General features: G+C 36.3%; 1 protein-coding gene across 1 annotated transcript; it reads left to right on the top strand.

The window, feature by feature from the left end:
* Window positions 1–26305, top strand: LOC121379193 (sphingosine-1-phosphate lyase 1-like). The gene is made up of 16 exons (XM_041507692.1): window positions 1–65; window positions 4793–4937; window positions 6704–6879; window positions 7485–7524; window positions 8092–8171; window positions 8718–8846; window positions 9499–9590; window positions 10085–10121; window positions 11052–11159; window positions 16402–16464; window positions 16855–17001; window positions 17472–17592; window positions 18017–18134; window positions 18748–18894; window positions 19817–19937; window positions 20344–26305. Exons 1-16 carry the CDS (start codon window positions 39–41, stop codon window positions 20467–20469), a joined length of 1677 nt encoding a protein of 558 aa, XP_041363626.1. The 5' UTR covers window positions 1–38; the 3' UTR covers window positions 20470–26305.
* The last annotated feature ends 925 nt before the right edge of the window (window positions 26306–27230 follow it).

Below are 27230 nucleotides of genomic sequence, written 5' to 3' on the forward strand. Positions count from 1 at the left end.
TTCGCACACAAAGAGGAGGAATTTTCAAGCAAATAACCATGGCCGAAGTAGTGGACACTGTGCTGGTAAGTGCGCTAACTTCGTTCCATTCTAGCGATCTGCTGGTCAGTTTTTTTAATGACGTATCATTTAGTTAATTGTTCATCCATTTATCATACAAAATGTCATTTAGTTTGCAAAGCCAGATCGAGTACGTTAAACTAATAAAGGATATAAATAAATATCTATCCTAGCAACTGCGACTCGTCAAGTGTTGAGTTTGTCTCTCGACTAGCATTTCAAAGAAGAAATGACAATGCCATTTAAATAAAATAAAGAAACTAACACACAATTAAAAAAAAAAAAAGAGACACGAAAAGTGTAAAAATCTATTTGGTGTTATATTAATTTAGATGATAAAGTAGGGCAATGTATTTGTTCATTTATCTTCAACTGGACTTTGACCGGAGTCCTGTTTAAAAATGACAGTCATACAATGTGATTCTGACTGATCCCTTTGTTGTTACTTATGTAGGTCATATAATCTTGATGAATACATCATGGGTAATTGAATGTACAAAGTTTATAATTTAATTAACATGTCAGGAATGCAGGTGTATTTGTCTAAATGTGTATTATCACTAAATTTTCAGGAGTTAAAAAAAAATAAAAAATATTGTGCTTCTTTTAATATTTGATGTAAATTAATGTTTTAAAAAATGTAAAAGCTTTTTTTTATGGTATTATACATCTTTTTAAGACATGTTTACAAATATTAGATAGGCCTACATTTGTAAATTGGATATTAAATTCTGAACACATATTTCCTAAGTTAAACTATTGTTTGTAAAAGAAAACTTTTACAGAACCTTATGTTTTATGCACAATAATATCAATATGAAGTAACACTTAGCTCTGTACCAGTATTTGGGTTTTCAATTTCTATTCATTTTAGTTTTTTTAATTTACGTCTCTGTGTAGCAATAGAAATTTTCAGGGGAGCAAGGGGAATGAACCAACAGAACAGTGACATTTACATACGGCACAGTAATGTCACTGTTCTGTCAGTTCAATTTCCCTGCTCCCCTGAAAATTTCTATTGTTTCTCATGTTAGATCATCCTCAAGAAGGAAAGCAAAACAACCCTGAAAAATCGGTTTTGTATTTTTAAAAAATAAATTGGTATTTCTTTTTGAAAATTAAAATTCTGTACATTAATTCACTATGTAGTTTGGTATGTATACATTCACTTAGCTGCATGTATACGTGCAATAGTTTTACAGTATGTGTATATACCTGCCACATTACAGGTGCCCTGGTTACCCTAGTTTTTAGGGGCAGTGTAAAATAGGTTATTACAACTTTTTTTGCCAGCTATGAAACATACATTTTATTAACCTATTATAAGACCAACAAAGTTTATTTTTAATGGTCACTTGTAAAATAATATAAGTTGTAGAAGCATCATGAGGGGTATATGGCTTTTCATGTACCCTCTGCCTGTTCTTTTACCCCGAGCTGAATTTATCTTGCCGACATGTTAAACCATATAGCCAAATAATCAAAATAACACCAGACAATAATTGTTAACAATTTATTAACGGAGCCGTACCACGCGGATGCGAACAAAACCAGTGAGGAAAAATAGTTCCATCGATAAACGAGTTTTTAACTTCAAATGTTTGTAATACGAAATTGTCTGAAACAGATATTAATAAATAAAAAAAAACTTTTTTTAATCACATGTATAAAAATAAAAATATTATTGCTTTAGCATTAACTGGGGTGGCTGGAAACTGTTGGAAATTACAGACGGGGTTTAAGAGAATTTGGCTCCGCTCACAGGGGTATAAGGGATTTGTCCAACAGCAAACAACCAATGAGATTAAAGAATTTTACATGAAGGCAAGATAATTGTAAATAAATATATCATAAAAAGAAAAACTAATGGCTTGACTAAAAGCCCCAACTATTTTATCATGCCTTGATAGCATTTGGGGGTAAAATATACCATGGTACCTAAAACCATGGGGCTAAATGAACCGCAATTAATCTTTGCACTCCTAATTACATGTAGTATGGTCTTCTTAAAATTTAATTAGTACTGGACACTATCACCTGATTTATTAATCCTGCAATTAAAATGGGCACAGAATTTTTTTAGGGGAAATTGCACAAATACTAGGTCACATACTCACCTTATGGCAAAGACTGCAAATTCACCATTGATAATAATGTTATGTAACAATAATAAAACAATATACTGGGAGAACTAGCATAAACTTGCTCTCATGGGGACTAACCATTTCTGTTGAATAATAAGTTGGGGGGTGGGGGGGACAAATCAAACAATTTCATTGATAACCATGATTTTTATTATGGCAAACACTGCAAAGTCACCATTGTTATGTAGCAATAATAAAACAATTTATTGGGTGACCTGGCATAAAGATGCTCTGTTGAATAATAAGAGTGAACATTTCAAACAAGTTTGGGGGGACTGGCTTGAGGACGAAATATCTTTTGGTTGTGAGTCATGTTATACACTTCATGTAGTGTAATATCATTATGCCGTGAGGCAGAAATGGAATAGATCAGGTAATAGTCTTGTACAAAACCCAATGGTGGTTAATGCCCAGAAGGTTGTATATAAATAGCTAATTATTGTTGTCAGCTGTTATTTGTGCATTTGTATTAACGCATAGTTTCACTGACATCAAAGCACCCCGCTGAAATGGATACTTGTAAATGCTTGTTGTTTAATACTATACATTAAAGATTCAGAGTGCTTATTGGGTGTCAAATCGGGAGATCTTTTTTCAAAACACTACAAACCATTTTTACCATTTTGGCAAACATGACAACATGACAATTTTTGCCCAGATAGAATAATCTTAACAAACTAGCTGTTATAATGTTTGATGTGGAAGTATTAAAATATGTCAAACAAGAATTAAATACCCCCCCCCCCCCCCCAATTAAACTGCTGTTTTTGTTTTAAATATTAGAAATATTCTCTCAAATCACTATATAATAAATCTATGATATTAATTTTTTTTCAAAACCCTATAATCCATAGATGTAATCACTTATGAAGACACTTGGGTAACCTCGTACTAAATGAGACCATTAGACCATACAAATAGTTGAAATACTGTCAGTTATACTAAATAGGCATGCAACAATAACATAGATCTGTAGATATCTTGTCTTACCCATTAGACCATGTTCCGATATACAAATACTAAATAGTCATATAACAGTAATATTTGCTGATATCTATACCCATTAGACCATACAGATACTGTAAATAGTCATATAACAGTAGTAGATGCAGCTAAAACAAACCTAATTTGGTTACATGGTTTCAAATGCAATTTGCCAATGTGTTAACAGTATTTTCGTGTGGGTTAATTTATTTCCTGAGTGCTTTGTTTTTACAGAAGCCTGTAGTTGCCGTACTGGAGTTAATGAGAGATCTGTTGAACTCGCTTGTAGTTCCTGTACTGGATGATACTGGATATAGTGAGAGATCTGTTGAACTCGCTGTGTACTGACAGTAATTTCTATTTGGTTATTTCCTGAGTGTTTTGTTTTCACAGAAGCCTGTAGTTGCCGTACTGGAGTTAATGAGAGATCTGTTGAACTCGCTGTGTACTGACAGTAATTTCTATTTGGTTATTTCCTGAGTGTTTTGTTTTCACAGAAGCCTGTAGTTCCCGTACTGGATATAGTGAGAGATCTGTTGAACTCGCTGTGTACTGACAGTAATTTCTATTTGGTTATTCCATGAGTGTTTTGTTTTCACAGAGGCCTGTAGTTCCCGTACTGGAGTTAATGAGAGATCTGTTGAACTCACTGTGTACTGACAGTAATTTCTATTTGGTTATTTCCTGAGTGTTTTGTTTTCACAGAGGCCTGTAGTTCCCGTACTGGATATAGTGAGAGATCTGTTGAACTCGCTGTGTGCTGACAGTAATTTGGTTATTTCCTGAGTGTTTTGTTTTCAAAGAGGCCTGTAGTTCCCGTACTGGAGTTAGTGAGAGATCTGTTGAACTCACTGTGTACTGACAGTAATTTCTATTTTGTTATTCCATGAGTGTTTTGTTTTCACAGAAGCCTGTAGTTGCCGTACTGGATATAGTGAGAGATCTGTTGAACTTGTCTTGTCGTGTGCTGACAGTAATTTGGTTATTTTCTGAGTGTTTTGTTTTCACAAAGGCCTGTAGTTCCTGTACTGGAGTTAGTGAGAGATCTGTTGAACTCGCTGTGTGCTGACAGTAATTTGGTTATTTCCTGAATGTTTTGTTTTCACAGAGGCCTGTAGTTCCCGTACTGGAGTTAGTGAGAGATCTGTTGAACTCACTGTGTACTGACAGTAATTTCTGTTTTGTTATTCCATGAGTGTTTTGTTTTCACAGAAGCCTGTAGTTGCCGTACTGGATATAGTGAGAGATCTGCTGACAGTAATTTTGTTATTCCATGAGTGTTTTGTTTTCACAGAGGCCTGTAGTTCCCGTACTGGATATAGTGAGAGATCTGTTGAACTCGCTGTGTACTGACAGTAATTTCTATTTGGTTATTTCCTGAGTGTTTTGTTTTCACAGAAGCCTGTAGTTGCCGTACTGGATATAGTGAGAGATCTGTTGAACTCACTGTGTACTGACAGTAATTTCTATTTGGTTATTTCCTGAGTGTTGTTTTCACAGAGGCCTGTAGTTCCCGTACTGGATATAGTGAGAGATCTGTTGAACTCACTGTGTACTGACAGTAATTTCTATTTGGTTATTCCATGAGTGTTTTGTTTTCACAGAGGCCTGTAATTCCCGTACTGGAGTTAGTGAGAGATCTGTTGAACTCGCTGTGTGCTGGCAAAGAGCCATGGCAGGTGATGATCTATACATGTGCCTCCACACTGGTGGCTGTAGCAGCCTACAACTTCATCTTCCAAGAAGAACGTGAGTCAGTTTGTGTGAAACTAAGAGTCTTTAGTATATGTAATGAACTCATATTCGCAACAGCGTTCAAAATAAGCACTTGTCCATTAGTCTGACAAGTAAAAAAGCTGCTCAGACAAGCAAAATGTACGTCAGTGTTTGTCCAGTACACAGTAAAATGGTAAATGCAGTTTTATTTTGAGCAATCAAAAATATAGTCCATGTGCTTGAATAAAACAAATCATTTCTTTGAACAAGTGAAAACATTGGTGGACATGTAGATTTCTAGATGTACTTGTCTGGTGAACTAGTGAAAACATTGGCGGACATGTAGATTTCTAGATGTACTTGTCTGGTGAACTAGTGAAAACATTGGCGGACATGTAGATTTCTAGATGTACTTGTCTGGTGAACTAGTGAAAACATTGGCGGACATGTAGATTTCTAGATGTACTTGTCTGGTGAACTAGTGAAAACATTAAAACATTGGCGGACATGTAGATTTCTAGATGTACTTGTCTGGTCAACTAGTGAAAGATTCTGATTATTTCTAGCGCTGCACAATCATAATCAGTTACTTTCAATTTTCTTGTAATCGTAATCGGGACATTCTTAAGTAATTGTAATCAATTTTATTGTAATCGTAATCGGGACATTCTTAAGTAATTGTAATCAATTTTATTGTAATCGTAATCGGGACATTCTTAAGTAATTGTAATCAATTTTATTGTAATCGTAATCGGGACATTCTTAAGTAATTGTAATCAATTTTAATTTTTTTCTGGTCAAGTACTCACACCATCTCTGGTGTATACATACATTTATATTCATAGAGGTACAGACGAATATACCAGGATTTTCTGTATTTAAAGTTAAAGGTTTGGCTTGAATAAGGGAAGTCCCAGTACAGACTTGTGCACATGTTGAAGATATTACATTTAATTTTAGCAATAGGTGTCATATTGAGAAAACACTCATATAAATAGCAGGCCAATGAAGTTTGGGGACTTGAGTGTAGATTTTTAAAGGTTTGTACACAAAGTCCCAGAGATACGTTTATAGACTGTTGATTTATATTGAAGCAAAACAGTGTAGTAATTTGGTACTACTGCATTGTACTGTAAAGTCCCATACCCTAGTTTTAACCGTAAAAATGGACACTGTGTTTGGTTATCTACAAAGCTGTAACACATTTTGATAAAGTTAAACAGAATGAAACAATAACAGTGTGACATTGGAACAGGGAAAATATCCTTTAAAATTAAAATAGGCTGGAACTCGACTCCAGAACCTTTTCTTCCCAGACGTGTGTTTTTAAAAATAAGAAAAATAAATTTTGTGGTATTAGAAACTCCAAGATGACCAGAAACACTTCGGTTTTACAGAAATAAATAAACTAAATAATACAATATAAGTAATGTTTAATTTCAGTAATCATAAATGGCACTAATAGTGAAAAATATGCCTTAGTGTTTAAAACTAGGGTCTGTCGCCTTTACCTCCAAGCTACATCCAGTGACGGAACAATTACACATTTCATTTGGTATTGAAAATTATACTCACAAATGCTGTGTTCATGTTGAAAGTGACAAGTTTTTTTCTATTGAAGTATATTTACCAAATTGCTAAACCTTTTTGTCTTAGCAAAGTTTCACCTGTGTTTACACTTGACTGGTTTTAATATACAGTGGGAGCAAATGAATGATGTACGGTATCAAATTATCAGATCATTGTCTTTTCATCATAATTTTCATTTATACTCTTTTTTTTCTTTTTTTTAAATATAGCTATCACAGTTCGTGCCAAAAGGACGTTTTTCAAGATCATGCGTATGATCCCACAAGTAAAGAGAAAGATTGATGAACAGTTGTCATCAACATTGATTTACATTCGGAAGGAAAAAAATACACATCTCGGAGGTCAAGATTATGTTCAGTATCTGCCAAAACAAGGCCTGGCCAAGGTTATACAAGTTTTCATTTTGTCTTCATCATTGAAATTATTCTCCTTTTTAAACTTTTTTTATTTGTGAATTCAGGGATTTATCCAAGTGTATTGTGTGTCCAAACAAAATGTGTATCCTTGCCAAAAGTTGGTACTAAAAATTCTCAATTTCTTTATTAAAAGTCCCAATATATATATATTTAATTTTCTCTGTTCTAATAAACTAATATATTAATTTAACAGTAGTGTACAGCATCTTTCAGTGGCTTGAAAAAATACTTCAAGTATAATTTAATCACACTAATTTCCCCAGTCCCATCACACATGTGACCCTGGCTAAAAATCCTAGATAAATCCTTGGGGTTTATGACAGCTGACTGGAAATACTAACATTGTAAACTGAGGTTTTATTTCACTGTGTACAAGTACATGTTTTGTATGTTGTGTGTTGAATTTCCATTGTAGTTTTGTAGTTTTAATTTTATACCACAACCAGTGACAGTAGCAATCTAATGTAATCATGGGTACTATGATGAAGAAAATCTTGTATTACATTAGAACAATTTCTCAAATACATCACTGCCAAAATACAACTCTGCAATAAATAATGTTTTGTATTTTCAGGATGAACTTATGATAGAATTAAATAAGTACAAGGCATTAGGTAAGAAAATCTAGTGATTTTATACAAACAGTTGTTGAATCTCCATATGTCCGAGAGAGAGAGAGAGAGAGAGAGAGAGAGAGAGAGAGAGAGAGAGAGAGAGAGAGAGAGAGTAAATACAAGTTAATTTATTAATTACTAATTAAATTATTATATTGGTGATTTGTAGCTACAGAAATAAGCAAATATGTATATAGGTAATTATTCTGTCAAAGGAGTGGGATTTAGCTCAGTCAGTTGGGTGCTTGTTTGAGGTGCTTGCGTCGCAGGATCGGACAACCTCAGTGGATCCATTCAGCTGATTGGGGTTTTTCTCATTCCATCCAATACACCATAACTGGTCAAAGGCCGTGGTATGTGCTTTCCTATCTGTGCTCTAATGGTGTTGTTAAACAAAACAAACTTTAACTTTATTCTGCCAAAAGAATGTTATATCTGAGAACTGTTGTTGTTGTTTGTGAAATGAAGTAAGCATGATGCTAGTTTTATGTTTGCCAGACACACAATGTTTAATCCAAACTCCACTGTGAATCAGTTGGTTACCATTTCTCATCATTTTGATTTTAGATCGAGGCAACTGGCAGGATGGTTGGGTGTCTGGGATGGTCTATAACGGACAGATGGATCTCACAGATATTATGTCGACAGTTAGTACGATTGTATTTATCTTAATGTAAACAGTTTCACTGATATGTGTACAGTTAATAAGATTTAGTCTCATAAATATTATATCTATGATTAGTTGGATTTAACAATCTCATCAATGTGTTTATAGTAGAATTCAGTTTTACAGATATTATTTATGTTTACAGTTGCTATTAGAAGATGTTACTTATTATATTTTCTTATATAACATTTAGTGAAGAATCTTATAATATCAGTGAAATAAAAGCGTTATCAGTCACTCAGTGACGATAACATATTTTGGAGTGAAAATTTCACTCTAAAATGTGTTATCTTCACTGTAGAAAGTATTATCTTCACTGTAAGAAAGCCGGAACTATTTTGCTGCTGGCATTTTAAAAATAAAGGTAAATTGCCAAAAGTTATATAATAACTCGATGAGATATAAATTATTTTGTACAAAAACATGAAATATCCTCTATATATAAGACAGATATTATGTCTAAAGTTAGTATGATTATTATTATAGGATGTATTGTCACTGAATTTATGTACTTTGTTAATCTCAGACATATGGTATGTTTGCATGGAGTAATCCTCTACACCCTGAAGTGTTTCCCAACGTTGTCAAGATGGAGGCCGAGATTGTCCGCATGACCTGCAACATGTTTAATGGTGGACCGAAAGCTGTCGGCACGGTAAGTATGGCCATAGTGTCATATAACATTATAGAAAATGTCAGGTGACTGATATAACCCTGCCTGAGTTGCCTAGTGATTATGTGAAGGTAGGAAATAATAGAGTGACTGGATTCTGAGAAATTACAGTAACACTTAGCTAAGTTATTATGGACAAGTTATTACTCTTAACAATGTGTTATGAGTTATTAACAGAAATTGTCAGTGATATATGCAATGCATGTGGTACTACATAGACAATGGTCCTGATTGGATACATATTAACCAGCCAACCAGTCTCGTTCTTTATTTTCAGTTTTGTTTGATTGGTGGAATTAAAAGAATAGTAATCTCTGAATTTTGACAATTCAACCAAGCTGTAAATAAAGTGTTAATTTGTTTTAACTTATCCACAGTACACAGTATGTTTTCTCTTCACCTAGAAATCTGTTAATAAAACAGTCAGTTGTGTAATAATTGCATTCTTATTATGTTAGTCAGATGTAAAATAAAAACATTACTCATAATTTGATAATAAAATAAAAGTATGACAATAGTTATCATTTTAATAAATGTATTACTCACTAATTCAGTGAGATGTAGAGTAAAGGCATTTGTTTTTATTTTAATCAGATGTACAATAAAAGCCAAACTCTGTCTTCTGTATGTTTAGATGAGTACTGGAGGTACCGAGAGTATACTGTTGGTCTGTATGGCATACAGAAACATGATCCAAGAAAAACGAGGAGTCAAATTTCCGGAAATGTTCGTAATTTTCACATATTTGTTTGTACTAATTGTATTGATGACACTCTGGTGCATTCAGACGTAACATGAATATACAATTTGTATATTATGTGTTACTTAACATTAGTCACATCTGTTAATTTGCTGTTATAATTTGTGTCCATCATCAAAATATTTTGGGGTGGGTTTTTTTCAGTGTTTAAATCTAGAATATTGTGTAATAATTATTTCAAAATTAATGGTGTTCAATTATTTTAAAATACCTTTTTTACACAACTGTACACATTTAAAAAATTAATTAGTGGTATTAACATGAATGATAATTTTTTTAATCTACACATTATTTTCTCCATTGTTGTATTATTTCTACTGATGATGTCAACATTGTGTTGGTAAAACATTGATAAACATGGTGTTTTTAAAACAGCCTTATTTTTATTAAGTATTATTTCTGCAATTACTTGTTTCTTGAAATGTTTTGTTTGTAAGATATTGATTATATTTCATTTCAGAATAGTCCCAATTACAGCTCATGCAGCTTTTGACAAGGTCAGTGATATGTTTCTGTAGAGTGTATTATAAACATTGAATCCATTTAATTATATAAGCCATAGGTGCATGTCATAATTTATTTTTGCTTAAATTATGCAAAAATAAACAGTCCAATATTGCAAAGAATTAACTTTATTGAGGCTCATGCATAAATGTGACTGTACGCCTGTCCTACTAAAGAAATGAACTACCATTCAGTAGATATGTGAGTGATATGCATTTTAATGCATGTTTGTGAAAAATTAACACACAATTAAGTTTTAATTAATTTAAATATAATTTTACATTTGTTGTTGGGTTTTTTGTGTCTTTTATCTCAAGTTGTGGTTTTATAAAAACTTTAATTATGGATGTCATCATTATTTTTAGAGAAATGACACCTACATTATAGAAGTTCTTTCTTTGTTTTCATCATCTTTGATACAAGTGTGGGACGTAGCCCAGTGGTAAAGCTCTCGCTCGATGCGCAGTCGGTCTGGGATCGATCCCCGTCGGTGGACTCATTGGGCTATTTCTCATTCCAGACAGTGTGCCACAAATGGTATATAAAAGGCTGTGGTATGTACTACCCTGTCTGTGGGATGGTGCATATAAAAGATCCCTTGCTGCTAATCGAAAAGAGTAGCCCATGAAGTGGCGACAGCGGGTTTCCTCTCTCAATACCTGTGTGGTCCTTAACAATATGTCTGGCGCCATATAACTGTAAATAAAATTAGTTGAGTGTGTCGTTAAATAAAAAAATTCTTTTTTCTTTCTTTCTTTGATACAAAGTAGAAAAAGAATGGTTGATTTAAACAAAAATTCAGTGTCTTTTTTCCCTCTTTTTGGTTTTAGAATAATATGTAGAGGTAATCTAAAAGTGTGACAAAAAATTTTTTCCCCCCAAGACTTGGCAAACAGTGAATTGGTATTTGTTTCATTTTGTAGGCAGCACACATCTTGCGAATGAAAATCACACACATTCCAGTGGATCCCATCACATGTAAGGTGGACATGAAAGCCATGAGGCGGGCTATCGGCAGAAAGACTTGCATGGTAAGCTGGTCATCACTTCCTCATGCTGTTGACTATAGGTTTCATTTTCGTCCTTGTGTCTGTCCGTCCGTCTGTCCCACATTTCCCGGACGTTGTTTTTCACAATGTCTCAAGATATTGATCTAAAAGAAATTGTATAACTTTTTCATGTACTGTTACAGGTCAAGTTTGACTTTCATTACGATTTACCCTTTTTTGATAGCTGTGGTCCTTGAACATGGAAGATACAAAAATCTGTGTATAACTTTTTCATGTACTGTTGCAGGTCAAGTTTGACTTTCATTACGATTTACCCATTTTTGATAGCTGTGGTCCTTGAACATGGGAGATACAAAAATTTGTTTTTCCAGACATTTTCGCAATACATGAAGATACTGAGCTAAAATTATGTATATATTTCTATAGACCTTACCTGTCCTCAAACAAGTGCACCTTCCCCCCCCCCACGCAAGTGGTCTGGTCCGAACATCCCAACAGCCAATGGGATGGCCTAAATTCTTCTACTGCATACTGCTCTCTAGTTCCGGTCACATGACTGTAACTTCCTTCTTTTTCTCTTCGCTAAAGGGTCTGGACGTCCTTTTGCTTGGCTCTGTTTGGAGTCAACTTTTTATAAGACCTTTGGTTTTGTATTCGTGTTTGGTGAAATGTTTTTCACCTTCGTTTTCGTTAGCTTTCGTATGTTTTTTTTCGCGTATTTCGCTTGACTTTCCAGGCGTTTAATTACATGAAATGTTGTTTATATTGCCGGTTGTCGTGTCGGACGCCATTTGCAAAATAGCGTCTTTATTACCGGCTTTATGTTTGTGTTATGGTTGGTTTTTCTTTCTTTTCACAGATTGAAAAATTACTATTATCATGTCTGATAATGTTCAGCGACTAGTTCGAGCGTGTTTACGCTGCAAGAAGTTACTGCCGGCGACGACCCACACGACTTATGTCCAGGTTGTCGTGTTCCGTGTGGCCTCACTTCAAGATGCGACCTTGGTTCGGACTTGTCTGATGTCGAGTTCACGGCTTACCTAAGGTGGTGTCAACGAGGACCAAGACGGTGGAATCTTCGCCTTCGATTGCTCACTCCGTGGCGGAAGTGTTACGTTCAATTCTACCGACCATGCTGAAAGAAACAATGGCGTCAATGGCGACCTTACCCAAACCGGCGGGTTCGGGGTCAGGTCCAGTTCCAGTCCCCTCTTCAGGGGTTACGGCTTCTTCAGCTCCACCGATACCTAAGACTTCGGATAACAGGCCTGCGGTCTCTACGCAGCCCTCTAAGAAGCCGGCTCATTCAGATAGACGCTCCACGGATTCCACGGCTCACTGATCTTCGGCGGGGAAGTTCTCTTCGGCGCATCGAAGCCGGGACCGTAGCCGCTCCACACGACCTGTACGGCTCCCTACGGGTTCCACAGATCGTCGGCGCCAACCTCAGTTGATGTGGCTTCCACGGCCTCCGAGGGATCTAGACGGGACCATCCACGGTCCGGTTAACCGGCGGCTTCAATTACGGTACATCGATTGGCCTCTGCACGAGTTCTACGAGACTTTGGTGATGAAGCGCCTGTGGCATCTGTCATTGAAGAGCCCGGCGCTACGGACCATATGACTATGAGGGATTGCTTGGCGGCCGTCTACGACATGTTGCCGTCCTTGCCACATCCATCGACGATGTGGTCATCCGTGGTATCCACACGGGACCGCCCACGGTCCGGTTCTCCAGTATCTCCATCGGACCATGACCAGAGCGACTGGCCTGTTCACGGGTGCTACGTGACCTTTCTGATGATGTATCGGTTCTTGCGCTGCTGGAAGATCTGGATGCTGCGGACCACCTGTCACTGAGGGACTGTCTGGCTGTCATATTTGATATGCTACCGCCGCTGGCCCATCCACCGGTTTCAGCCAAGAAGGGTCCCGTTTCGATGATCGCCACGGAGGTTCCATCGGCCGATCTACACATCAACCTGTTGGAGATGTTGGCAGTTACGTCATCCTTCATTGGTGAGAGATGCTGTCAGGCGTCTCTCATGGTGGCCACAGACAGTACCACCGCGGCGGCTTATATCAATCGTCAGGGCGGAACCCACTCCAGCAGTCTGCTGCAGTTGACTTATCGTCTCTACAAGCTGGTCGACGAAATTCCGCTGCAACTTCGGGCTCGCCATATTCCAGGGGTTTTCAATGTACTAGCCGACACATTGTCCCGGCCGTCGCCTCCACAGCCGACGGAATGGATGCTCCATCCCGAAGCGTTTCGATGGGTGTGCGACAGACTTTGGACACCAAACATCGATCTTTTCGCCACACGATTCAACCATCAGCTGAGGGTTTACGTGTCTCCGGTGCCGGATCCCGAAGCTCTGGATCTTGACGCATTGGCCATCAGCTGGGAACAGATGGACGCATACGCTTTTCCTCCACCAATCCTCCTTCCAAGGGTGCTTCAGAGGTTTCAGCTGTACCATTGTCGCCTGTTACTCATTGCTCCGATGTGGCCATCCAGGATGTGGTATCCAGATCTAATACGTCTTGCCGATCCACATCCTTTATCGCTGCCAGACTGGGATCATCTATTGCTTCATCCCACGTCAAGACTATACCATCCACATCCGCAGTTGTTCCAACTGCACGCGTGGACTTTATCTCCAAGAGTTTGAGGTAGAAAGGTTTTTCTTCACAGTCTACGGTGGCCATTTTGAAAGTGCACAGATCATCTACTACTGCGGCTTACAACGTCAGATGGCTTTGTTTTCACCGATGGTGTGTTCGGCAAAGACTCAAACCTCAGACGATTCAGATCCCTCGTCTTGCTGATTTTTTGCTGTATCTGTGGACTACTTTACGATTGAAGGGGTCTACCATCGCTGGGTACGTTTCGGTCATCGCTACTGTTCGTGATGTCACTACTGGAACGAAGTTATCGGGTATTCCTGAGATCCATAAGATGATCAAAGGTTTTCGCCTTGAAGATCAAGTACACCGGTTTCGGCCACCAAGATGAGACCTGAATCTGGTGTTACGAGCGTTATCGACTGCACCTTATGAGCCGATCGAATCCTCTTCCCTGCAAGACTTGACACGGAAGACGGTGTTTTTACTCGGTTTCACCACGGCTGCCCGTGTCTCAGAACTCCATGCTCTTGATGTAGACTTGGTACGTTTTCACCGAGATCGGCGTGCAGTCAACTTGGGGTTACTCATGAACTTTGTTGCAAAGAATCAGTTACCAGACCAAGCACCTCGTTCGTATGTTGTGCAGGCCCTCTCCTCTATCGTTGGTCCAGCGGACGTTGAGGACTTGGCGTTGTGCCCTGTCAGAGCCCTGCACCAGTACATCGAGAGAACCAGATCTTTTCAACAACATCGCAAAAGACTTTTCCTCTCCTGTAACCAGAGTCGGTTGAGGGATATTACCAAGAACACGGTGGCCACCTGGATCCGGTCTTCTATCCTGACCGCCTATCAGAAGGAGGGTTTACCTGCTCCGTCTGCTTCTAATCCGCATGAACTTCGTGCCTTGGCTGCCACGATGTCCCTGCACTGCAACACATCCATTCAGCACATTATCACTGGCTGTTTCTGGGCTACGGACTCCATCTTCGCCAACTATTATCTGAGGGATGTCTCCACCGAAGACGTTGAGGGGTTCCATCATCTGGGTCCGGTTGTTGCTGCACAGTCTCTGTTGAATACAAGCCGTCCTCGTCGCCGTTGATGTCTGTCTGATTCTGGGCTGCATACCGAGATGTCCATTGAATCGACAGGTGAGGATTGCTTAGACTTTTGTTCTTTTGCACAGTTCACGCACTGGTGCCGGAACTTTTGTCTCGATAACCTTTACTGCATGTGGTTATTGTTGTCGTTATTGAACTAACAGTTCTTTGGTGTACTAGACAGAAAACACTCGGGGTTCTTGTTCTGTTCAATGTTCTGACGGATGCACCTCATTAGGTTGTCGCTTGTTATTGAAAAACTATAACACTTCAATACGTGAGGGTTACCAAACACCTGCATCCCTGGTGGCTACGACTTCCCACCCTGTCAGAACCAGCATGAGATGTGGCAGCCGCCTCCTGGTCCCTGTTTTGGGAGCCGTACCTGCCACTGCTGACGGATGCCACCATCCTGGTTGTTGTTACTAACATCACCTGCATTGGTCTGTGACGGGCATCCCTAGGAGGAGAGCTTACCAACGTTGGCCTTATTCTTCCACTTGTCAGCCTCTTTCCGGTTGGGGAGTTATCACAAGCATCTACGGATCTCGGCACCTACCACCATCTGTTGAATGCTGCACTTGTTTGAGGACAGGTAATGTCTATAGAAATGGAGAAAACTTGGAGTGTTTTCTCTTTTATAGATACATTACCTGTGCTCAAGATTCATCCCGCCCGGGCCTCCCCGCTTCCTGTTCTCCGTGCGATGCGCTCAGGGAAAAAGAAGGAAGTTACAGTCATGTGACCGGAACTAGAGAGCAGTATGCAGTAGAAGAATTTAGGCCATCCCATTGGCTGTTGGGATGTTCGGACCAGACCACTTGCGTGGGGGGGGAGGTGCACTTGTTTGAGGACAGGTAATGTATCTATAAAAGATTTTCTCCAGTTTTATCATGCACTGTTACAGATCAGCTTTGACTTTCATGGCGATTTACTAATTTTTCAAACAGTTATGGCCCTTGAATTTAGAAGATATGAAAATTTGTTTTCCTAACCTTTGTTTCCCGCAATGCCTCAAGATATTGTGCTGAAACTTTTTGTATAGCTTTATAATGTAGTGTAAAAGATAAAGTTGAATTGTGTGGTGATTTAGTCATTTTTCACACAGTTATGGCCCTTGAGATACGAAACTGTGGTGGGCCCGGTAGGGGACATGTATTGTTTTAGCAGTACTCTCGGAATGCTTGTTTTTAAATAGTAGTCAAACTTGACCATGAGACGGGTTATTAGCAGAAAGACTTGCATGGGACATGTACACACCAACTGGTCATCACCTCTTCATGCTGACTATAATACCAATTTATATTGGTCATTGATGAAATATCCTTGAAGATTACCTGTTACTATAACCAGCATTAATTGGCTTCCTGTTCTGATGTTTAACCATCTTCCTGTCCATTAAATGTTTGTTTTAATTGCAGTCTAGTATAGCTGCTTCTCAAGGGTGGATCGACAGATAGGTTCTAAGTAGTCTATTAATAAAAAAAATTCTGTCAAACCAATGCATTAACTTTGTTTTTGTCTTCTAGCTTGTTGGCTCTGCACCTGGATTTCCTCACGGAGTGATTGACCCAATTCAGGAAATCGCAGAGGTAGGTTTCACCTTGTGTCAGTTTTGTAACCCTTTCCACTCCGTATAATATTCTGTAATGTTGAGACCCGCCACCACTCTCTCTAAAATTAAATAAATCTCTTGTTACTCCAGTCTGTCACTATAGTGTTTTACTAGGTTTTCTTTTGTATTTATAATTTGCTTGTTTAGTATTAATAAACTTTTGCTAATTAAAATCATCTACATGTATAATAGGAAAATTTACCACATAAAAATAAAACATTTTTATTTAAAAAAAAAAAGAAATCTGTTCTTTTCATGTCCAGCCAAAGTGGAATTATTGACAAAAACACTCATAATTTGTTTTCTGGACAGGATAGTTTACTATATTTTATAGTATGTTAATTTGTGTCCTCATCGTTATTTGCAGCTTGGTATGAACAACAACATTCCAGTGCATGTTGATGCCTGTCTTGGTGGTTTTCTCATTGCGTTCATGGGCAAGGCTGGATACCCCATCGAACCGTTCGACTTCCAAGTTCCTGGGGTGACCAGTATATCAGCAGATACACACAAGGTACAGTGTGACAGTTTAGACTAAATCATTTTTCTTCTATAACTGTCTTCTGGAATAAGTGTAGCTTAGCAGTAACACTTCTATCTGAGGTTGAATGAGGTGTAGAATCATTGTCATTTCACTGGATTGTCTCCCCTCTTAATGAGTGTTTCATCACCGATATTACAATAACTATCATTTGGGCTCTCCTAGGTGGGATGTAGCTCAGTATTCACGTGAAATGCAGTGCATCCTATAATCGATGAAGTGCCCTTAAACGGGTACATTAAAAGTTGTGTTATGTAGTGTCCTGATGACACAAGATCAAAAATTGAGTGTCACAATTACCAAGTTACCTAACAGTCGCTTATTTAAACATGCGCATTATTAATTTATTTTCATTTCCTTCCTTTACACTCTTGCCTCTAATATCTAGTTTCTTTAATATGTACATGACGAGAGTAGAACGAGTCTATTTATTTTGATTTCAGTATGGTTATGCTCCAAAAGGTTCGTCTGTGATAATGTACAGTGATGCTAAGTTCAGACACTATCAGTTCTTCCAACAAGTGAACTGGCCGGGAGGAGTGTATGCTACCCCAACACTAGGAGGTAAGTGAGATGATATATGAGAATACTTAATGAAAAAATAATATGTCATTAATTATGTAATGTTCTTAGCTGCCATATGTAGTTTCATTTGAAATTATTACATTGAGAGTGCAAATTTGTGGGGGTGGAGACATAGCCTGGTGATAAAGTGCTATGTTGATGTGAGGTCAGTCTGGAATCGATCCCTGTTAGTAGGCATATTGGGCTGTTTCTCGTTCCAGCCAGTAATCCACTCAACTAGTGAACAAAAGCCCTGGATCGTACTATTTTGTTTGTGCTATTGATCGAAAAGAATAACAATAATACATCATCTCTGTGCCTTCCAGTGCTGTCTTATATAGTAGTTTTAATAAAAAAAATATTGCATTAAAATATAGTTAGTTGGCAGAAAACACCTGATTAAAATGTCTTTCTGTGAACACAGGTAGTCGTGCAGGAGCCATTATAGCAGCCTGTTGGTCGGCCATGATGTTTATGGGTGAGAGCGGATATGTCGATGCGACTCGCAAAATCATCACAACAGCAAGATACATCATTGAAGAGTAAGTCAGGATTTCGTATTGTTTTTTCCAATTCCCAAAGTGATTGGAACTATTTCAGTGTCATGTCAAGGAACACAGAGAAGTCTAAAACTGCTTAACCCTTTCAAGTTGTCAGCTATATTTCAGTGTCCTATCAAGGAACACAGAGAAGTCTAAAACTGCTTAACCCGTTCAAGTTGTCAGCTATATTTCAGTGTCCTATCAAGGAACAGAGAGAGGTCTAAAACTGCTTAACCCTATCAAGTTGTCAGCTATATTTCAGTGTCCTATCAAGGAACAAAGGTTTAACAAGTTTATAATGTTTAGCAAATTCAAATAACAATCTGCTACAAGCAATGAATCAGCTGAACAAAGAAAACACATCATTTATTCAGCCAGGTTAGCACCCACTTACACTGAACCAATAGCTGACAACTTGATAGGGTTAAGCAGTTTTAGACTTCTCTTTTGTAACCACAGACACATTAAAAAGGTTAAAATACAACAGTTACTATTTATATCTCACTATTATTCCAAAAACGAATTAAGATTCCTTTAATTTATTTTTCACAAGTATTTAAGTATTATATATCATTACGATCACAATTGATTTTTTTTTATTTTTTATACCCAGATTAAGAAAGAATGACCACATTACTGTGATGGGTGACCCCCAGGTTTCTGTGGTAGCGATAAAGTCGGATCGTTTTGATGTGTACCGCCTGGTCGACAAACTGCACACCCGAGGCTATACTCTCAACCCACTGCAGTTTCCAGCAAGGTCAGTTATTATAGCACATTGGTCTAAAAATGGATTCCTTGGAGTAAAGAGTGGATGCATATGTTGAATAAAAAGGAAACTAACTTTGAAATCCTTTATTTGCCTGAGATTAAATTTTCAAGGTTTTGCTAAAAAGCACATTTTATTGGGTTACAAATGTGTGGATTGAAAAGGTAGTGTTATAAACTTGTATTATATGTATTCTTGTATTATAGTTTTGTTGTGTTCTTAAATTTATTGACTGTACTAGTCCATGAATTGCATGAAAATTAGACCACAACGAAAAAAAGCAATTTCACAGTAGTTTGGTGATCTAAGCTTTTAGAATGAATGAATGAATGAATGTTTAACGACACCCCAGCACAAAAAATACATCGACTATTGGGTGTCAAACTATGGTAATGCAAATAAATAAAGTGATGATCAACATCAATATAAAAATTCAAGACTTAAACAAAAACAATGTAAAGAACTGTGCAAAAACACAAATATCACAGAATTTTACGGATACTGAATTTTACTCAAAACTTCAATTTTGTGCTGTATTGGATATTCTCAAAGAGAATGTTACACCCCTGCACCACGGTGAGGTTACAGCACACGCAGGGGATAAGGTTTTAGAGTTTGTCATTTTGATGATTTAATGTAATATAATAATAATAATAAAATACAAACGACCGAGTGATGATGTGTTGTTGGAGTCTAATTAGACTGATTAATCTCATTTTAAAAAACATGGCTTCTTGCTGTATTTTTTTCCCCCAAAATTGTTTCCATTAGTAAACAAAATAGACCATCTATGTTAGTCGTGTTGATCTTTTGTGACGTTTTTACATTTTAATAATGAATTTGATTTTGAAGTTTAATAAAGCGGTGTTTATGTGCTAAATACTTGTGAAGTAAAACAATATTGTATTTTCAGTATTCACTTGTGTGTGACACTAGTTCACACCAAGAAAGGCGTGGCTGACAGATTCGTTAAAGATATACGAGAACTGACGACAGAAATCATGAAGAATCCAGACCTCAAAGCAGTTGGACAGGTGAGAGGATATACCTGTTAAACTTAGCTTTGTTACCTGCCAGATTTAAACAAATGAGCTTTATAGTCTTCTCCATTTTTAACAAGTTTTTACTTAACAAATCACAGATTGATTTAAAACAATTGTGTAAATTAAAAGAGTGGAATTACTGGATCCAAACGTTAAATCACAGCTTTATACCAGTAAGAAATCCTGATTAATTTTTGATTTGGAGGAATTATCTCCCTTTTTTTTAAATCTTGTTTTTGATTTTTTTTTAATACTATGGGGTAACCAGTGTAACAATTACTAATAACTTTTAGAAATTTTCCACTGAAACCATAACAGTTATACCTGCAAGATTGAAACTTGTGTCCTATCGTACAGTGTTTTTACATGTTGCTAATGACCACATTGTTGTGTTTAGGCTGCAGTGTACGGCTTGGCTCAGAGTGTTCCTGATCGGTCCCTGGTCAAGGAGCTGGCTTCCATGTATCTCGACTCCTGTTACAGCACTGACAATTCCAGCCCTGCTGCTAATGGAGTAGCTTGATGAAGGCAGTTACTATGGTAACAGTGATATACCTCCAACACCGTCGCCAGTGTAAAATTGAGTGTAGAACCGTCTTTATGATGAGGACAGGAATGAATGTTCATCTGTGGACTAAACAGAACCATGATTTTGAAATGACTGGAATCAGTTGATAAGCTGTTGTCAGATGGGTTTTTTTTTGTCTTTTTTTGTCTTTTTTCTTTTTAATAGGTCAGGAGTTAATGTAATTGAAACTGAACAGAGCGGTAATCTTGAGTTTGAACTGAATGGACTTTTTTGTTGTTGGTTTAAGGTATTTTGAAAACGGAGGTCAGAGTTTAATATAATTTCAACTTTGAACAGAATAATGACCTGACTGGATTATAATATGTTGGGTGTTTGTTTTTTTGTTTTGTTTAGTTTTTTTGCAGAGGTTATATGTTGTACAGTTGACTGGAACAAAGTTAACAACTGAGGGCAGTCCGTAAATTCATAGAATAAAACACAGAATGTTAATAATTAATGACCTCGAGGTATATATTTGCATAACATGTGAAATGTTACGATGTTGAAAACTTTGTGTTTGTTATGTAACAATTTTGAGATTTGCTTGAATCTGTAACATGAAAACGAATTGAGTGAAACATTACCAATCATGTAATGAAATAAAACAAATTGACTCATTTGCAAATGACTAATTTTCTATTTCTGTTATGTACGACATATTTAAGGCATGGACTATGTGATTGGATATAAATATGTTCATGACCAAATTGGAGGAAACTGAAAGCAAAAAATCTTGTATGCCGAGTTTGTAAATTATGTAACAGAATTGTTAAACTTGCTTTCTTAATCATCGAATAAAAGAAAAAAATGTACTGAAATTTATTCTAACTGTATTTTTATGAAATTTAACATTGATTTTCAAATTTTATGTGGGCATTGAAAATCATGTGATCAGGACATACAAGTTTATAAACGAAAATCAGTGTTCAAGCATTACGTCAAATATGTTGCTAAATTTAGTTACTATGCAATGTAAATCAGTCTATATGGTCATATAAATAATTCCACTCTTCCACGATATGGGGACATTTACCACTGACCGAGCCAGAGGGAGGCCACAGGGGTTCTGTGACACACACACACACCCTGCCAGTTTGAAAAGGTTTTTTTGTTGTAAAATCTTATTTTGTTTAAATTCATCATTCACAATATACAACACTAAATTGTTCTGAAAATGCATCTATGAGCATCTTACTTCAACATTTTTCATGGAACATGCCCCCAAACCCTTCTCAACCCTTTTATACAGATTTCCATTCCTTTGGGAGCCCGGCTCATTTGCCTTCAACAAACTCAAGTTTCCCTTTTTTAAAAATATGTGACCCCCCACTAAACAAAATCCTGGATCGGCCCCCGTTTACCCATCAAGTTTTATAAAATGTTTACACTTATTATGTATAGCTTCTACAAGAGGTGTGAAGGAGGTAGGTTGTATGTTTTGTATGATCGTAAGAAAGCTGCATCATTTTATTCAGTGAACAAACAAATGTGCAATAAAGAAAATACTCATGTGTGCATCTGCATTTAATGTGAAATATTTTTCCGTTCTCTCATACCTCATAATCGTATCAGGACTTTGTTTTACAAATTACTTTTTTTTTTTTGTTGGATGGGAGTTGTGTTAGTAATTGACACAGATATTCAAGTAGTGGTCTTATTTCCAGTATTATCTTTCAAGTACTGCAAGTGCTACTACATAATAATGTTTTTTTTTTAGTTTCTTGATCCTTTTAACAGGAGCAAGATTTATCTGGTCTACAACATTTTAAAATGATCCATCTATATAATGGGTTATAGATTTGCAAAAAGATTACTATTAAGCAGTTAGTCTAGTACATGACTGATATAATGTTATGGTACACACATTATTTATACCATAAACACATCTTGATTGTTTTGTAGTAAAATACACTTTTTTTAATATCCAATTTTATCATGTTACGTCACAATTTCACTCATATTTTTGGGTGCTTGTTCACATAATTTTCAAGTGCATATAATATTTTGTTGAATATTTTTAAATAGGCATTGCCATTAAATGTGATTTAGTTAGGGGGTTTTACTATTATTTTTTGCAATGTTTATTAACTAGTACTTTGCAGGTGTTATCCAGGATAACAGAATGTAGTTGATGAAAAAAGGTAAGCAAGTCTAGAAAACTGTCCATGGTTAAAACTAGCTTCTAAACTACAAGTACTAAAATTTGTCTGGAGGAACTCTGGCAGTATGACATAAAACAATAAATGTGTCAAAGGTCAATGTGTGCCTTTATCTATGCATTCCTATACTAATATATATATATTAACTTATTTGCACGGACATTTTTAATTGGTTTTAATAGTGTCGTTAACAACATTCTCAAGTAGTTGTAGTAAGAAACATTGTAGATATGTTTGATTGTGTACAGAATGTATTTTTCTATTATAAAATTCATTTCCTTTTATATATTTTTAATAAGAGTGAAATTTCACAATAAATGTCACCATTTTGTTAGGAGTTTCCACTGTTTAGTTTTAGTTAATACATAGTTTTAATATATCACATAACTTTCTGAGATATTTATGTATGTCCATATTTTGCATTGTAGAAACCAGGATTTCATATTGGGGTGGGGGTTATGGGGTGTCACAAATATAAAGGGTGGGGGTGGTAATGGGGAATGCATGGCTACACCAGCAGTATTTTCCCCATTACACAAGATGTATAATATTATACATGTACATAACATTAAAGAGAAGATTTCTGGATAAATCCATTGTTTGCTTAGTGTATATACAGCGTCACATTACAATATGGTTATGCATTTGGTCTTTATAATGTAATTATTTGATTTGATATTCCATCATGTATGTAATATGATTGTGAAGAAAGGTTTCCATGCTGACATTATTGATATTTTATATTGTCATTAGAACAATATAAAACAAGATTAGTAAATGTTACCATTTTGGTCATGGTTTTGGTTGTCAGATTAGTACAAAGACATAACTTCAGTTGTACAGGCATGATGCCATGATGTTAAAACATATATCTTTGTTGACAGAATACAATGCATTTTGGTTAATTATTTATTTGTGTGGATTTGTCCCATCTTTCAATTACATACAGTATTATTTGTATTCCTGTCTGTCTGTCTGTTTTGATGCATTCATGTAACAGATAACTGTATTGTATGCTATCCTTTTTTTCTTTCTTAATTTCAATAAAGTAAATTTAAATTTGTTCTAATTTAATGCATTTAGTTTAGTATGTTTATCAAAGTGTGTGTGTATGTTTGTGTGTGTGAGTGAGTAATACAGTGTATTTTTTTTTCCTTTCAACTTATTTTCATGCTTATATCCAATTAAGGTTCCAGCACACTGGCCTGGGCACACACTTCAGCTATCTGGACTGTCGGGTTAGTTGTTAGTGAGAAAATGGTGGGAGCCGGTACCAGGCTGCAAACCCAGTACCTACCAGCCTTATGTCCGATGGCTTAATGATGACACCACAGAGGCCAGTGATACAGTGGGTATTAGCTGCACACAGTCCAAGTTGTATAAATTGAAAAAATTAAATTTATTCCAAAATCAGCATTTGTTTTGTCACAAAATAACCAATGAACAAACAGGTTTGGGCCATTAACTAGGCCTGTATAAATATCTAAAGTTGGGGGGGGGGGGGGGGGGTTGCACAAGCAAGATTTAGAGTATGGCAAAAAATAAAAATAAACATTTTCACTATACAGGCCTGTAATGGACTAATTCACCAACATACAAAGTTTGACAAAAATCATCTTAACAGTTTGGTTATGTTGAAACATTTGTAAATTTCTTATTGCACATCCATTCAAGATATTTCACCATAGGACCAATTTTTTCTGTGTTCGACAGAGTTTATTATCATTTCCACATATATTTTTAGAAATTAATGTTCCAAATTTAATGTGTGGTGTTAAATTTACATTGTTATTTTGTATTATTTCTAGCTTGTAAATTTCAATAATTCCTGTCTTTCTTTTTTATTTTGTGGAGGGTTTTTTTGAACATTTATTAAAGATACTCTTTGATATTTAGTGCACAGAAAATGTGACTAGGTTTATTAACATTTTTATATGGAATTGTCCAATTGTTGGTTTAATGTCCTTTCAGTGGTTAATGGGCAATAGCTAAAGCCTTCCAATGAATTAGTTTTATGATTTTTGAACTGGTAATTATTAAACTATGAGCCCCATGGTATAGGCCAATGCTTATTTATTCAGTGCACCCACGAATCATGCTAGTTCATTGTCAAGTATAAGCTTTATGTATTTAAAACTACCTCATAGGACTGAACTACTAGCCTACGTAGAACCATTTGTGACTTATTTAAATAGGCATCACCAGAAATAACTGCTTGCACTACTTATTTTACAACACTGCCCATGTGTAATAACAAATTGTCGAATATATTGATTAATTTTTTGTTGGAATAATTAAGTTTCTGAGTCCATTTTTCCGTGAATACATTATTAATTATGGCAGTAATTGCTTAATATTTAAATGGTCTTGATCTTTTTTAAAACAGGTGTGGCATTTAATGGAAAGTATCAGTATACATTCGGTAATGTCTGGAAAATTTAGCATCACAGCCACTTAAAATTATACATGTAATTTAGACATTTGTTATTCAAATAGTGTCCTCAAATGACTTTTCAAATGATTTTTTTTATTTGAATAGGATATATATTTTTTTAAATTTCACTAGCTTGATCACCAACATACTATGCACATGAAGGGCAGATCCAGGAATGGCTTCAAGGGTTAAACACATTTTTGAGATGGTTGTAAAGTTTAAATGATTAATCCACCCACCTATTCCTCGGTGATCAACACTAGTAAATAATAATTACATTTAGAGATGTCCATTCATTGGTGCCAGTTGTAGTTTTAGATCCAGAAATTAACATTTGTTCTTCAATTGATGCACTGAAATCATTTATAATAAAAACAAGCATTAATGTGTGTTTATATAGCTTTCCATTTTAAAAAAAAGATTTTTTATTTTGTTTACGTTTATTGACTTGTTTGTGTAGATATATGGATGTTTTTTCAATGTCGTTTGTAATGTGATTATTATTAATTTTATTGGTGTTAACAAGTATTTTATTTATTTACAGTGCAATAATGGTATTTTATTTATTTACAATGCAATTACATACTACCCTGTCCATAAGAAAAAAAACCCCACAGGCATGGTTTAGCATGTCCCGAGGTGTTAAATGTTCCTGTCATCCCTTTTTCAAATGACTTCACCGATGAAAGGTCATCTGGATGTAAAATACTGCTGGGCTCACCCAGACCATTGACAAATTAACCAATTATTAATTAATATACAAAATAGCCAATAAAATTATTTCTAAATTAACCACATTGGAATAATTTTCAAAGAAAAACTTTTCATATATGAAAATTGGCTAAACCAAAATTTGTCCTGTGTGGAATTGGGCCATTGTCAAATGTTACAAAGGTGTCGTATCCAGTTACCATCGGATGGTGTTCATCTACTGCCTTTTGTAATTTTATTTTAATTAATTTGGTAGAATATCATTGCTTGTTCTTGTGTTGCAAATCTGTTCTTAATAATATCGCTAAACTTTTCAACTTAGGAGCAATGTTTATGACAAAATTGTAGTAAAATAAATTGTTGCACATCCCACGCCTTAAATAAATAAAAATCACATTACTGGTATAGGAAGTTTTGTTTTTAATTTATTTTTCTCAGTTGCTCAGCTTGCTGTATAAATTTATTGCAATAAAGATAATAATATCAATGTTTTGCATTTTATTATTAACACTTCCATTCCAATTTCTTCAAGATAAAATAATCTGCCCGTGGCACTTGGATTGAACAACCATAGTGGACCCATTATCCAACGTGGTTTTTTATGTGCCAACCAGTGTCCCACAACTGGTATTTTTAAAGGCCATGGTACATGCTGTCCTGTCAGCTTAAAAGTGTATATAAAAGATATCTTGCCGATAATGGAAAAATATAGTAGATTCTCACTAAGACTACATATCAAAAACTACTTTGACATCCAATAGCCAATGATAAACAAATCAATCTACCCTAAACCATGTCATTTTATTGTGATGGATTGTTTGGAGTAATAAATTTGTGAATGGATTTATGGATGTAAACCAGAGAAAATGTGCATGAAACGGCTCAAAGAAATGCAACCCAAGCAGTTGTTGCAGCAATCCTGTCCTGTTCACCATAAAAGGCCAGACATTCAATTGCAAATCATTGCAGCTATGTGCAGCCTTCAGAAGTCCAAAAGTCAGAAAAACACCATTAGTGAACTGTTTGATGCAATTTTGTGATGTCACGCCTAGGTGAAAATGACAGATCGAGTCATAGGAATGCTTGAATCTGGGACCTCGCATGTCAATTCAACATCCACAGAAACACCATATGGCACTTATGGCACCAAACAGTTCAACATCCACAGAAACACCATATAGCACTTATGGCAACAAAATTACCAGGTCAGGGACCATCCCCATAGTGACTGACCATCCACGACTACCCCTCGCCAAGATTCAAACAATGCATCTGCGAAATGGGTTCCAGCCAGCCACCTTCACAGCCCATACCACATCTTTCTCCAGCCTTTAGTTGCCTCAATGAGACAACAATGTCAGGCCTGTATCAATGCTCAAGGTGGACACACTCGCTACTGCCTGTCTGAACTT

Source organism: Gigantopelta aegis, chromosome 8 (genome assembly GCF_016097555.1).
Source record: "Gigantopelta aegis isolate Gae_Host chromosome 8, Gae_host_genome, whole genome shotgun sequence".
NCBI lineage: Eukaryota > Metazoa > Mollusca > Gastropoda > Neomphalida > Peltospiridae > Gigantopelta > Gigantopelta aegis.

Excerpts from the sequence above, each read along its gene's own strand:
- LOC121379193 (XM_041507692.1), top strand. The coding sequence starts at position 39 with ATGGCCGAAGTAGTGGACACTGTGCTG. Across the intron at positions 10,122-11,051 it reads CTCATGCAGCTTTTGACAAG|GCAGCACACATCTTGCGAAT; the intron begins GTCAGTGATATG and ends TTCATTTTGTAG. Across the intron at positions 17,002-17,471 it reads TATCAGCAGATACACACAAG|TATGGTTATGCTCCAAAAGG; the intron begins GTACAGTGTGAC and ends TTTTGATTTCAG.